This window comes from Rhineura floridana, chromosome 8, assembly GCF_030035675.1.
Source record: "Rhineura floridana isolate rRhiFlo1 chromosome 8, rRhiFlo1.hap2, whole genome shotgun sequence".
In the NCBI taxonomy this organism is placed as follows: domain Eukaryota; kingdom Metazoa; phylum Chordata; class Lepidosauria; order Squamata; family Rhineuridae; genus Rhineura; species Rhineura floridana.
Genome location: NC_084487.1, coordinates 55968647 through 55982148, shown reverse-complemented (window position 1 = coordinate 55982148; position 13502 = coordinate 55968647). Strand labels below are relative to the sequence as shown.

The 13502-nt window shown below is 40.0% G+C and overlaps 1 protein-coding gene across 5 annotated transcripts in view; it reads right to left on the bottom strand.

Moving 5' to 3' along the window:
• Positions 1-530: 530 nt before the first annotated feature.
• The window catches only part of NR2C1 (nuclear receptor subfamily 2 group C member 1), a 46836-nt gene continuing 33864 nt past the window's right edge, over positions 531-13502 (bottom strand). For 4 of the 5 annotated variants that reach the window (XM_061639548.1, XM_061639552.1, XM_061639550.1 and 1 more), the window contains exons 12-16: positions 11138-11259; positions 10112-10251; positions 9832-9969; positions 6146-6251; positions 531-2739 (exon numbers count right to left, since the gene is read on the bottom strand). In XM_061639548.1, coding sequence (XP_061495532.1) covers positions 2565-2739; positions 6146-6251; positions 9832-9969; positions 10112-10251; positions 11138-11259 — 681 coding nt within the window. In that variant the 3' untranslated portion in view covers positions 531-2564. Of the gene's footprint in view, positions 2740-6145; positions 6252-7337; positions 8798-9831; positions 9970-10111; positions 10252-11137; positions 11260-13502 lie in introns of those variants that run through there. The other variant, XM_061639553.1, reaches the window with a different exon arrangement.

The following is a 13502-nucleotide window of genomic DNA, read 5'->3' as shown; positions in this document are numbered from 1 at the left end:
GTTCCATATGAGTGTAAGTCCAACATCTCCCACAGTAAAGACACATGTAAATAAGTTACACTTTCTCTGCAATGCCCCTATTCTCATTTAGCAATATTGTTATCATCTGAATTGCACAATGTCTTCAAAACTGGATATGAGATTTACCTGGGCTTGTTACAAACAGTTTCATATTACCCAAATACATTGGTACAGTAAACATGTTAATAAATTCTGCTATACTGAACATGGTACTTTTCAAAGCAGAATACTAGATTTTAAAAACAAGTTTCTGAACACATGTACTTGGACCAAGAGAAAAACTAACAAAAACACAGATATAAAAATGTTGATGATACACAATGGCTGGAAAAACCAAACTGAAAAAAGAAAAGTGAATGCATCTGCGCCAAAGTAATATTTCATTCATCCTATTACAATGCTGTAAAAAAAGTATTGTAGATAACAGTCCATCTATGTAGAAAGTTCTCATGAATGGTTTTTTTTAATTTAGAAAGAGATAACAGCATTCTATGATAAAAGTTACAATTTATTTTTAAAAATACAGCCAAAATAGAATTTACACTTCTTCAGGTTTCAAGACATTTACAGTAGTTATTATATAGCAACAAGATAGTCACTGGGGCATTCTGATGCATACACAAAAAGTAAACCACAAAAAACTATGTATACAAATGTGGAATGGAATGCAGAAGCAATTTATTTCCAGTGACAGTGGAGAAGAACTAGCTTTAACATATGATAAGCCTTAGGGAGGTGTGTAATACAGCTGACCTGTAAAGTCTTAAAACAATGAATTGTTTAACTACAAAATGCACCCAGGAATAAATCTTTAAGAAGATTTATTACAACTGTAAGATACAAACCTACATGTGCCCAAGTGCATACACATGCTTATCTTTTTTGGGGTGGCGGTGGTTAAACTGTTCAGTACATTATTGTTAGTTGACTCATTCTGAAATATATATTAAAAGGTACCCCTTTCTATTAAATCAATTTTTAAAGCCTGATAAAAACAACCCTGTTCAGATTACAAAAGGCCTGTTTCATTTGTTGGTAAAGACCATTGTTTGACAGTTAGAGGTAGCTGTCTTATTATGATCAATACTTAACATTTGGAAATAAGGATGAAAACAAGAATTCCCCCCAAAACCCCAATCATGCTATGTGGACAATCCTTGACACAGTCAATGAATTATTTGATTTTATGCTAGATTAACTATACTATACAGTAATTTAAAAAGTAGCCTTCAATGAATCACAAAGTGCATCTGGAAATGTTTTCAAAGACTGAAGATAATTCAGCAGCAAACAACAGGAGAACATAAAAAATGCAATAATGAGGATTCTGTGATCACTACATTTTAGGAAATACTTTTCAGTAACACACACACTGTCATGGTTTATTTATCTGCTTATGAACAGTTCAGAAACTCCAATCTTATCTGAATTGTATTATGAACATGTGAGACTTATTTTGAGAAAAAGCCAGGATTGCTATAGGAAATCCAATTCCAATAAGAGTGGTAAATTCAAGTGAGATGGCTCTTACACTCATGTAGAAAGAAGCACCTCCAAGCTTATAATCAATTAAATCCCTAGCTAGATATATGGGCACAAATATTACTAAAAATACCATAGTTGGCACTGGTGAACTGCTTTGCATATGTAAATAATATAGCAAGAATTGGGAAATAACACACAATGTATATCTGATGCAATTAAGGTATCTAGATTTTTTTCTCTAAAACATATTAGCAGCTGAGATAACTGAACATGACAACTATTCATGACTTAAATCACTGTTTTGGGACACAAACAGATTATCAAGCCAGTTTTACAGCTTTCCTGTAATTTCTCTTCAATTTAATGCCAGTTTGTTATCAGAAAAATTAAGTTCTGTCCAAAGCAAATGGAAATTTATCCAAAACTTTGTAACCCAGGATTAATAATATTAAATCCTGTTTAGAGTAGACTCACTGAAATGAATGAATCTAAATTAGTCATGTCCATTAACGTCAGTGGATTTACTCTGAGCAGGACTAACATTGGATATAATCCCCAGTGACATCAGAAACAAGTTGGCTTGTTCAGGATTTCAGACTTACATCAAACTGATAAGAATGAATTTGTAGAAATAACATATTGAAAATACAACACTGGGAAGAAAGTTAATTTATTTTTTGGTTCTAAAATATCAAGTTGAAATGCCTTGATGAAGTTTCTCCATTATCAAAGGCTTGTTTTTATACATTTGTTTAGAATTCATAACTGTCATGTTCCAGGTATAACTAAACTATAAAAATAGGATGAACTACTCTTCTTGATTTTCATTAGATTCTAAAGTAATGTACAAAGTTCTTGAAAACCAGATAAAAGGTAAATCATCCTGTACCACTCAAGATAGTCTATTGTGTTTCCAGAATGTGTTGGTAACAAGGAAGCTATGCCTTCTTTCATTTTTCTTGTTATAACTGCACAAGAAAACTTCTTTTTATCTCTTGGAGATAGTGTACATTTACAATCACCATGATTGCCATGGTATAGAATCCGTGATTTAACTTTTATACACCATGTCCAATTATTTGAGAGTTGTAGTCTGCAGTCTCCATTCTTAGAATATACGGTATGATGCTGTCAATCTGAACGTTTCCAATTAGTCCTGCAAAGAACAGCTCTTCTGTGATAGCAGCACTCATCAGTCTCAGAGCAGGCAATCTGAGAAGCAGCCTAGACAGCCTGGAAAATATATTTGCCAAAAGGGTAAGACAATTTTTACATTTAAAAAATGTAATCTTCAGCTATGTTAGTAAATAAAATGTATCATTTGTCAGTATGAATTACTAAGTGTCAAATCAAACTATTATGCACATGTTTGACAATGCAAACTTAACAGACGTTTCAGTTTATTTTACATGTCAAAGCAGACTTGGCTAGACAATCTGATAACTTTAAATTCTTTCAAATTAGAATAAAATGTCAATACTCTATGTAAACTCTGCTATAGAATTAAACAGAGATTTATAGGCTTATCTGTATCAGCAACAGGTCATTCCTATCCCTGGCAGGCAAGAGACAAGCAACTCTGCTCTGCGTGCTAGGAAACCCTGATCCTCTGTGTACTACATTTCACTGACACTTGCACCACCCTTTGCAACTCATTTGGCCCTGAAAAGCCCACAACATAAAAGTTGCTGAATCAGACCAAAGAACCTTTTAGTCCAGTACAGAAGGAAGCCATATGACACTGAAATTCATAAGCCCAGCGTGATGGTAATTAGCTGACATTTTTGGTACAGTGACAGCTAGGCCATATCATTTTGCACTCTTACACAGCATGATAGAGATAGGATGGTGTGTGGAGAAGAGGGATGAGATCCTGCCCCTCAGTTTCCACCAAAGTGAAACAGTGACCTTTATGCAACTCTAGCTATGCCATAAAAGAAGCAAAGCTACTTAGAGTGATGTGAGAATGGCAGTGGGGCTGAAATGTTGGGCTTCTTCAGAAGCTCTGGTTGAACTGTGGAATACGGAGATGACCCGGGCGGTTGACACGATCGCTCCCATGCGCCCCCTCCTATGTAGAGCTCATGCAGCCCCATGGTATACCTCGGAGCTGAGAGTGATGAAGCAAGAGAGGAGGAGGCTTGAGTGCAGATGGAGGCAGACTCCCGACGAATGCAATTATGCCTTGGTAAGTGCCTGCTCTAAGCGATATACAGCAGCGGTGAGGGCAGCAAAAAAGAGATATTTTGCTGCCAGTATTAAGGCATCACTCTCCCGCCCAGCGGAGCTTTTTAAAACTGTACGAGGGCTTTTACATCTTGGCCCTCGGGATACTATAGATTCATCTGTAGCCCGCTGTGATGAGTTCGCTGGACACTTCCAGGACAAGATCGCTAGCATTCGTCGGGACTTAGACTCCAATATTATAGCAGCTGGATTCAATGAAGCATCCAGAACACGGTCTTGTCCTTATTTATTGGATGAGTTTCAGTCTGTGCAGCTTGAGGATGTTGACAAGATCCTTGGACTGGTGCGGGCGACCACGTCGGTGCTGGATCCTTGCCCCTCTTGGCTGGTGAAAGCTGGTAGGACCGGAACCGCCGACTGGGCCAAGGAGGTAATCAATGCCTCTTTGCAAGAGGGAGTGGTCCCTGACGGCCTAAAAGCGGCGGTAGTGAGACCACTCCTGAAGAAACCCTCCTTGGACCCAGATAACTTGAACAACTATAGACCTGTGGCGAATGTTCCGTTCCTGGGCAAGGTTCTGGAGCGGGTGGTGGCCAGCCAGCTCCAGGGGCTCTTGGATCACACTGATTATCTCGATCCTTTTCAATCCGGTTTTAGGCCTGGGTTTGGTACCGAAACAGCCTTGGTCGCCCTGTATGATGACCTTTGTCGGGAGAGGGACAGGGGGAGTGTGACCCTGTTGATTCTCCTTGATCTCTCAGCTGCTTTTGATACCATCGACCATGGTATCCTTCTGGGAAGACTCACGGAGTTGGGAGTTGGGGGTACTGCTTGGCAGTGGCTCCGCTCCTACTTGGTGGGTCGCCACCAGAAGGTAGTGCTTGGGGAACATTGCTCGATACCCTGGACTCTCCATTGTGGAGTCCCGCAGGGATCGGTTCTGTCCCCCATGCTTTTCAACATCTACATGAAGCCGCTGGGCGCAGTCATCAGGAGTTTTGGAGTGCGTTGTCACCAGTACACTGATGACACGCAACTCTATTTCTCCTTTTCATCTTCAGGTGAGGCTGTTAACGTACTAAACCGTTGCCTGGCCGCGATAATGGATTGGATGGGAGCTAACAGACTGAAGCTTAATCCAGACAAGACCGAGACGCTGTTAGTGAGTGCCTTCTCTGCCCAGATGGTGGATGTTCACCCTGTTCTGGATGGGGTTACACTCCCCTTGAAAGAACAGGTTTGTAGCTTGGGAGTTCTTATCGACTCTTCCTTGTCTCTTGAGGCTCAGGTAGCCTCAGTGGCAAGGAATGCTTTCTACCATCTCCGATTGGTAGCCCAGCTACGTCCCTATCTGGACAGTGATGACCTCGCCTCAGTCGTTCATGCTCTGGTAACTTCTAGATTGGACTACTGCAATGCGCTCTACGTTGGGCTGCCCTTGAAGACAGTTCAGAAACTACAGTTAGTCCAGAATGCAGCGGCCAGATTGTTGATGCGGACAAGAAGGTCTGCTCATATTACACCCGTTCTGGCTCGTCTGCACTGGCTTCCTATTTGTTTCCGGGCTAAATTCAAAGTGCTGGTTTTGACCTATAAAGCCTTACACGGCATGGGACCGCAATACCTGGTGGAGCACCTCTCCCAATATGAAACTACCCGTACACTGCGCTCAACATCTAAGGCCCTCCTCCGAGTACCATCCCATCGAGAAGCTCGGAGGGTGGTGACTAGAAATAGGGCCTTTTCGGTTGTGGCTCCTGAACTATGGAATGGTCTCCCCGATGAGGTGCGCCTGGCGCCGACGCTGCTATCTTTTCGGCGCCAGGTGAAAACCTTCTTATATTCCCAGGCATTTTAATGCGTTTTATTATATGTATTGTTGTATTTTGCTGCTGTTTGATTATTTTTGTTTACCTTTGTTGGCTTGATTTTATTGTATTATTGTATTTATATATTCCTTACTGTTTTATTTTATGTACACCGCCCAGAGAGCCCTTGGGCTTAGGGCGGTATATAAATTAAATTAAATAAATAAATAAATAAAATAGTTATTTACAGGGGAGAAAACTGAAATGAGACTCTTGGCATCATGGGCATCCCTTCCAATACCACAGGGACAAAGCAATGTTTGATCCAAATCAATATGTGTGTCTACCACTCTGAAGCAAATACAATAATGGCTATAATGGAATTCTAAGTAGAAATTAAAGCAAGAAACGATAATGAGCAGGGGTGGGGAACCCTTTGGCCATCAGTCCCAGCAAGCATGGAAACAGCCACAGATGATAGGAGTTGTAGTTCGACAACAGCTGAAGGGTCAAAGGTCCCCCACATTGGTTCTCGAGATTGCAACGAACCATTATAGAAAATTCTTCTCACACTTGAAGTGCAAAAATACTTCTCAGAAGTTTCTCAAATCGATAATTTTTAAAAATCAAATGTTTATACGTACCTATAAGTATCATCTGGATATACTTTTGTTACATAATCCTGGAATTCCATGTATGCTTTTTCTTGAAATTTTTCAATTTGTACAACATTTTCTAAGCCAGGATGATCTAAAATAAAGTCTATTGTTAAATCTGCTCCACAAAAGATGGGCATAAAGAGGCAACACAGCACACATCATGGGGCAAATACTCTCTTATGATCCCATAACACAAACAAATTTTGCTATTCAACCTATCTAGTTTCTCCTCAGAGCTAGAAGTATACATTTCAAAGTAACTTTACTAGTCATATAACAGACATCCCCTTGCTCCCCACCATCCAATGCACAATAGTTGTTTGTTTTGTTTCTTCTCTTTTTTGTATTGTCTTTATTATTTTACAACTGAATAAAATGGTTTGAAAAACCAACAAAAACCATAAATAAAAAAGCAATTTTATTACAATATTTTACTATTGGTTGTTTATAACCTTTTTTTCTTGTGGCCATAAAAAAACCTAGAACGATATAAAGAAGCAAGATTAGACCCATCCATCACGAGCTACATAAAAAATGTTTCTGTTCACATGCAAGGGGAGGAGCAAAGTTCCCTTCTCTTGACAGCACCCTCGTGCAGTACTGCTGCAGAGGGGTACCCCAAATGTTGAAGGGGTTTCCGGATAGCATATGAGGCTGCCACTTGGAGAGTTTTATAGTCCCCAGGCATGAACAGGGCATGCATCAGTTTGGATTCCAGGCAATACCCAGACCATATAAAAAGAATGCAATCAAGAGAATTAAAAGTTATCAGATTTTCCTCAGATAGGCAGGGTTTATGGAAAGCAGAAAGAAAGAGCACTTGTGAACCTTGCTAGGCATGTCTTTCCACAGCCTTGGGGCAATCACAGTAAGCCCTTCTCCCTGAAGCTGATTATTTTAACTTTGTGCATCTAAGACATGGAGCCAGGTGAACATAAATGGCACAATGGTTCATATGTACCTTAGAGCAAGTGTGAAGAACTTTTTTCTTCTACCAAGGGCCATGGAGTTGTAGGTGCATGGCCCAAAGGAAGACTTTGAAAGCACATATTATATATATATTATTAAAATATTGCAATAAAATACAACAAATGGTATAAACTTAAAATCACTTAGTGAAAATACACTCCGCAGATGCTAGCGGTAACACAAAGAGAGGGTAGCCTACTCTTGGTGTGATTTCAACACCTCTCAGCAGGATAGCTGCGCTACAGTCTATTGTCCCGGCAGCTCCAATGTAACAAGATGATTAGCCCTTAATTTTTGTGCAGCTTGTGCAAAGTGGGCTACCCTATAAGTGACTGAATACTTGGCTAGAAGAAAAGAATTAACCTTTACATCATGGCTATCTCTCTGCTGTTTAATCATATCGCCTATGAATTTATCCCTGGGGTGTGTGTAGAGAGGGCAGTGTAGAAGATAATGGGGCAGATCTTCCACCACCGCGGCCCCACAGATGCATAGGCATTGCTCCCAGGGGATCTATTGATAACGGCCCAACAGAACCGAGGTTGGCATCGTTTGCAGCTTAAGCGCTGTAAAGGCTTGCCTCAACTGCACCGAGATGGGGTAAGTTAGATAGCTTGCCCTCTGCTGATCATATTTGTACAGGCCATACCATTTGGAAAATCTAGAGTTGGCGATCACCAGTCTATCCATCCATTCACAGTGGCGGGTAATAGCTTCCCAATATTTAGTTTTATTCTGTGGGTGAGCGGTCTGGACCGGTATATGATATCTACTGAGGACAGACGAGTGTTTATTAAGCCAATCTCTATCAGATGAGGCAGACTTGAGACAGGCCTTCAGAATTACCTTAGCTGGAGCATTTGTTGTAGCACCCCAGAATGTAAGCAAGGTGGTGTGAACACACGCACTAATTGGAGGGAGGCCAGTCTCTGCACGGAGGAATGCTGCCGGGGTTCCACTGGGTAGCCTCAGGAGCTTTTTAAGGAAACTATTTTGGATGGTCTCAATATTGGCTAAAAGAGACTCATCCCAACCCCATACTGCCGCTCCGTAGAGGATCTGCGCCAGGACCTTACTTTGAAAAACTTGACTATGAAAGCAATGGGTCATGTGATCCCACTGAGAATGTAGATCAGATCAATGAGCTCTCTAGGTACTGTACAAAATCTCCAAGTATTACAAAAGCCCAAAGATTTATCTTATTTTAAAAAGGGATGGAGCCCATGTAATAAATGAAGCCAAAAAGCCATTCCAGGCCACCACTGGTACCTGCTTATCCTTGAGAAAGGCAGGTGTCCTGTCCTGGTGGATCCCAACTCTATACCTGCTGAGATGGGCTGATTGCCATCCCATCCATCACCAGCAACTTGCAGTCCTCTAGACCAGTGGTTCCCAACCTGGGGATCGGGACCCCCAGGGGGGGCCGCAAAGTAATCCACAGGGGGCCGCAAACAGTAAAGAAATGAATTATTTATTATTATTATTTTAAAAGTCTTCACTCCTTCTACACTGTCTGCTTTCCACTGCCGGTGCAGATGACACGTTCCTCTTGCTCCAAACGAGAGGTGAGGCCTTTTGCTGAAGTGCCAGAACATCTTTCAGGCGCACCAAGGGCAGGCATCTGCCTATAAAATACATGGCAGATGCCAAAGGAGGCTGAGGGTGAAGCTACCAGGAAGAAGAAGGGAAACACTGTTATCTTTTCAGCACCAGGTCAAGACTTTCTTCTTTCCCACACATTTTAGCATGTGTTTTTAAATTGCTTTTTAAAAATGTGTTTTTAAACTTGTATATTTATTTTTAATGTTTTTAATTGTTGTAAACCGCCCAGAGAGCTTCGGCTATGGGGCAGTATACAAGTGCAATAAATAAATAAATAAATAAAAATTACTATCACTGATTCCCGTTTCCTTGCACTGCCGCTACTGACGACGCCCTTAGAAAGAGAAGAGAGGGCTTTCTGTGAAGCAAAAAGAAGCAAGGCTGCAAGGAAAGGCTGCTTTCCCCCTTCCTTCCTGGAATCCAGCCTGCCTCCCTGGGGGAGGGGGTCATGAAATTTTTTGAGCTTATAAAGGGGGTCCCGTACTCATAAAGGTTGGGAACCACTGCTGTGGACCACTGGGATTACCCACCAACATCCTATCCATTTTTCTGGATTCATTTCAGTCAGTTTAACCTCATCCATAGACTCTGGACATTGGTGTAGATCAGACACAGCTGCTCATGGGCGCTTAGCTAATGAGTGTCATCAGCATACTGGTGACATACAGCCCAGCAAACTCTGATAATTTCAGTGGATTCATGTAGAAATGTTAACCACTGACACTCCGAAAGAACCCTCCCAAAGGGGCAAAAGCCAGTGTCAAAATCACCACACTCAAAGTAGAGTCAGGAAAAGAAAAGAAAAGAACAGAAGGACTTAACTTTAGCCCAATTGTTCAGGCCTATTTCAATTGTATGATCCACAGTGAAACAGCTAAACACATCTGCTCTAAGAGCAAGCAGTTCAACATAGTGAGAGACTGAATGAGCAAGATCTATTTAGTAAAAGCAGAAAATAATAAATAGAAGAGGTTTAATATAGTAAAAGTCGGCCTTGCATGAATTTACACAAGTTACAGGGAACTCTTCAGCAACCAGACTTTCTTACATAGTGACTGTCAGAACAAGGCCAAAGGTTTTAGTTTGATGTCTTCACATACCAGGACTGAAGAGGACGATCGCTTTCAAATAAGCATATTCATAACCATCAAGGCAAAGCTTCACCATACTGTTACAGAACTCCTGCAGTTTGAAGATATGCTCCATCACTAGCTTTCCTCTGTCTGCTGACAGCTTATCTAAATGAATACAAAACAATGCAAATTTAATGGGGGCTCTTTTATTATTTTAGTTATGTAAATCTGTTAAAATAATTTTAAGTCAATGACAAAGCAAGTCATTGATCCCATCCATATAGATTCTTATAAGAATGTATCTTACCTTGTTGTAAACTATTATGAAGGTGATTAACAAATGCAGTCAATATAGTTGCTACATTCATTACTTGTGAACATTGTGCAAGACCAAGTGTAAAAAGTTCATTCCAGCAGGCTTTCACTAATGCTATGCTGTTATCCTGCCTGTTAAAAAGAAACAGATTTACTTTAATGAAATAGTTTGCTTGAGTTCAATATATAAGCCTGGTTTACATGTAACACTAAACTAAACTGTGGCTTAGCTCAGCACAGTGCAGCAGCAAAAAGAGCTGTGAGTTCCTCACTGAGAGTTCACACCTTCACACAAAACCTTGTTTTGGCTTAGTGTGACATGCCAACCAGGCCACAGTATGCTGCATGTAGTTGCAACTTTTCAGTACCTTCAATAGGCAGACAAGGTTTCTCATTATGAAACTGATGTTCCTGGCATACTTAACATGAAATGTGTGCTCATACTCAGGTTTGCTAAGTACAGAACAGAATGGAATGTATAGGTAGGACCAGAGCTAGGAAAAGTTACTTTTTTGAACTACAACTCCCATCAGCCCAATCCAGTGGCCATGCTGGCTGGGGCTGATGGGAGTTATAGTTCAAAAAAGTAACTTTTCCAAGCTCTGGGTAGGACTCTGAATCATATTAATATTTATTTAATAGGGCTGCCACTCTTGGCCCTGATGATACTGATCTGGAAATCTTTGAGCTCTGAATATTTGACCAGCAACCAAGCATGAGTATTTTATAAATAAAAGCACAATTAAGTTGCTTGTTGCCACACCACTTCCACCCTGTTCTGCAAGGTCCCGCAACTCTCTAGAGCAGATTCTAGAGTCGGCAAAAACTGCCCACCTCAAGTTAGCAGAGGTGTTTGCTGGATCAACAGCTCTTCCACGAGTGTAAGAATGCCAAATGGTTTCTACCAAATATTTTAAGTAAAAATGACAAATGTTTTACAATATAAATTTATATCCATGCCAAGAGGCATACTGTTTTGAAATGCTGGTTAAATTTTGTAGTTTTTTTCAGTACTCACCCTAGAGCTTGAAAGGAAGGAATAGAACGCGCCCAGTGCATAGATAAGAAGAGCAATCTGGAGGCTGATTCACAAATATAATGAACATTCAGGTATTCAGGCATAGGGGAAGGCATGGTAAGCTGTCACAAAAATATATTTTTTAAAAAAATTAATGAATTGTCATGTCTCAAGGAATACAGATATTAGTTATTTAGTATAAAAACATTTGTCCTAGAAAAGTCTTAAAATCATTTAAAAATGAGATATATGATGTAACATAAAGGATTCTATCCAGGACAATTTGGGAATAGCAAAAACAACAAGTTTTAATGTAGCCCTTTTGAAATATTTCAGAAAATAAACCACAAGTAGGTTTATCTACTTTTACACAGTTGCTAATATAACAAATATTGTTAAAAAAGAATTCTTCTCTATGAATGACCCGTTTCACTCTAAATATGCCCAAGAGCATCTGTTCAAGCAAATTCCTATTCCTATAAGTATTTGCTTTACCTAGATACTTTTCCCTGAACTCCCTGCTTTCCTGCTGACCCTCCTCACCGTGAAAACACTCAAAGGTTCCTCAAGAAAAGCACCTGCTTTCCCCAGGAATCTTCTATCCCTCAATCTTCTACTCCTTCAGATTCTTGAGCTCCTTCAAATTCTTGCGCTTCAACAAATACTGAGATTTTGGAGTGTTTTTACTACTCAAATTCTCTACAATGTAAAAAGAGTGAACTAAAATGTTAAGACCTGACTTATAATGTGGCAGCTCTACACAGTTCACATAGTTGTAATTTGGGTGCAGCAATCCAATCTGAAACAATTGCATCAGTATATTGTGTGTCCTGAATGTTTTAAAAGAAATGTGGGTGTCACAGCATCTGATTGTCCTGATGCTCAGTCTATACTCTGGACAAGAGGCTACTGTAAGAACAGAATATGGAGAAACAGATTGGCTCCTCATCGGAAAGGGTGTGAGACAGGGTGTATTTTATCACACTATTTGTTTAATCTATACGCAGAACATATCATACGGAAAGCAGGATTGGACCAAGATGAAGGACGTGTGAAAATTGGAGGGAAAAATATCAATAATTTAAGATATGCAGACGATACCATACTACTAGCAGAAACCAGTAATGATTTGAAACGAATGCTGATGAAAGTTAAAGAGGAAAGCACAAAAGCAGGACTACAGCTGAATGTCAAAAAGACTAAAGTAATGACAACAAGATTTATGTAACTTTACAGTTCACAATGAGGACACTGAACTTGTCAATCTTGGCACATTAATCAAAATGGAGACAATAGTCAAGAAATCAGCAGAAGGCTAGGACTGGGGAGGGCAGCTGTGAGAGAACTAGAAAAGGTCCTCAAATGCAAAGATGTATCACTGAACACTAATGTCAGGATCATTCAGACCATGGTATTTTCAATCTCTATGTATGGATGTAAAAGTTGGACAGTGAAAAAAGCGGATAAGAGAAAAATCAACTCATTTGAAATGTGGTGCTGGAGGAGAGCTTTGCGCATACCACGGAATGCGAAAAAGACAAATAATTGGGTGTTAGAACAAATTAAACCAGAACTATCACTAGAAGCTAAAATGATGAAACTGAGGTGATCATACTTTGGACACATAATGAGAAGACATGATTCATTAGAAAAGATAATAATGCTGGGGAAAACAAGGGAGTAGAAAAAGAGGAAGGCCAAACAAGAGATGGACTGATTCCATAAAGGAAGCCACAGACCTGAACTTACAAGATCTGAACAGGGTGGTTCATGACAGATAATCTTGGAGGTCGCTGATTCATAGGGTCACCATAAGTTGTAGTCGACTTGGAGGCACATAACAAAAATTGTGTGTCCATGCTGCAGAACACAATCTAAGCAGATGTTTGCACACAGCTGTAAGAAGCATCTAACATCAGTGTCTAACTAAAAGATATGAGAAGTAGGCATGGGTCCACATACCCCCTTCCTTGTGGTTTGAACATTTTGCCCACTTCAGCCATGGTTAAAATTTAATCATGATTAATGAATGGGAAATGACATCATCAGCTGGAAGATTTAAGTGCTATTGTTTGTTGCCAAATAACTCATCCTGCAACTTTGGAAAGCAATGACCCCCACTACACAGAGAAATTTGGACAAAGGAGCTTTTAAACTTGGTAGTTAGTGAGTGGCATAAAATATGCTAATTAAGTGTTTCATCAAAATTCTTAGGGCTGTGAAATCCTGTTTATCCTTTCCTCACATGTATGTTGATGGTTAACTGGTTGAGGATTATGTAGGAGGGAGAACACGGCTGAAGGATTGTTCTGTAATTTTGCAAAAGGAAGAAATGCTTTGTAAAAAATATAACCCATGGTTACCC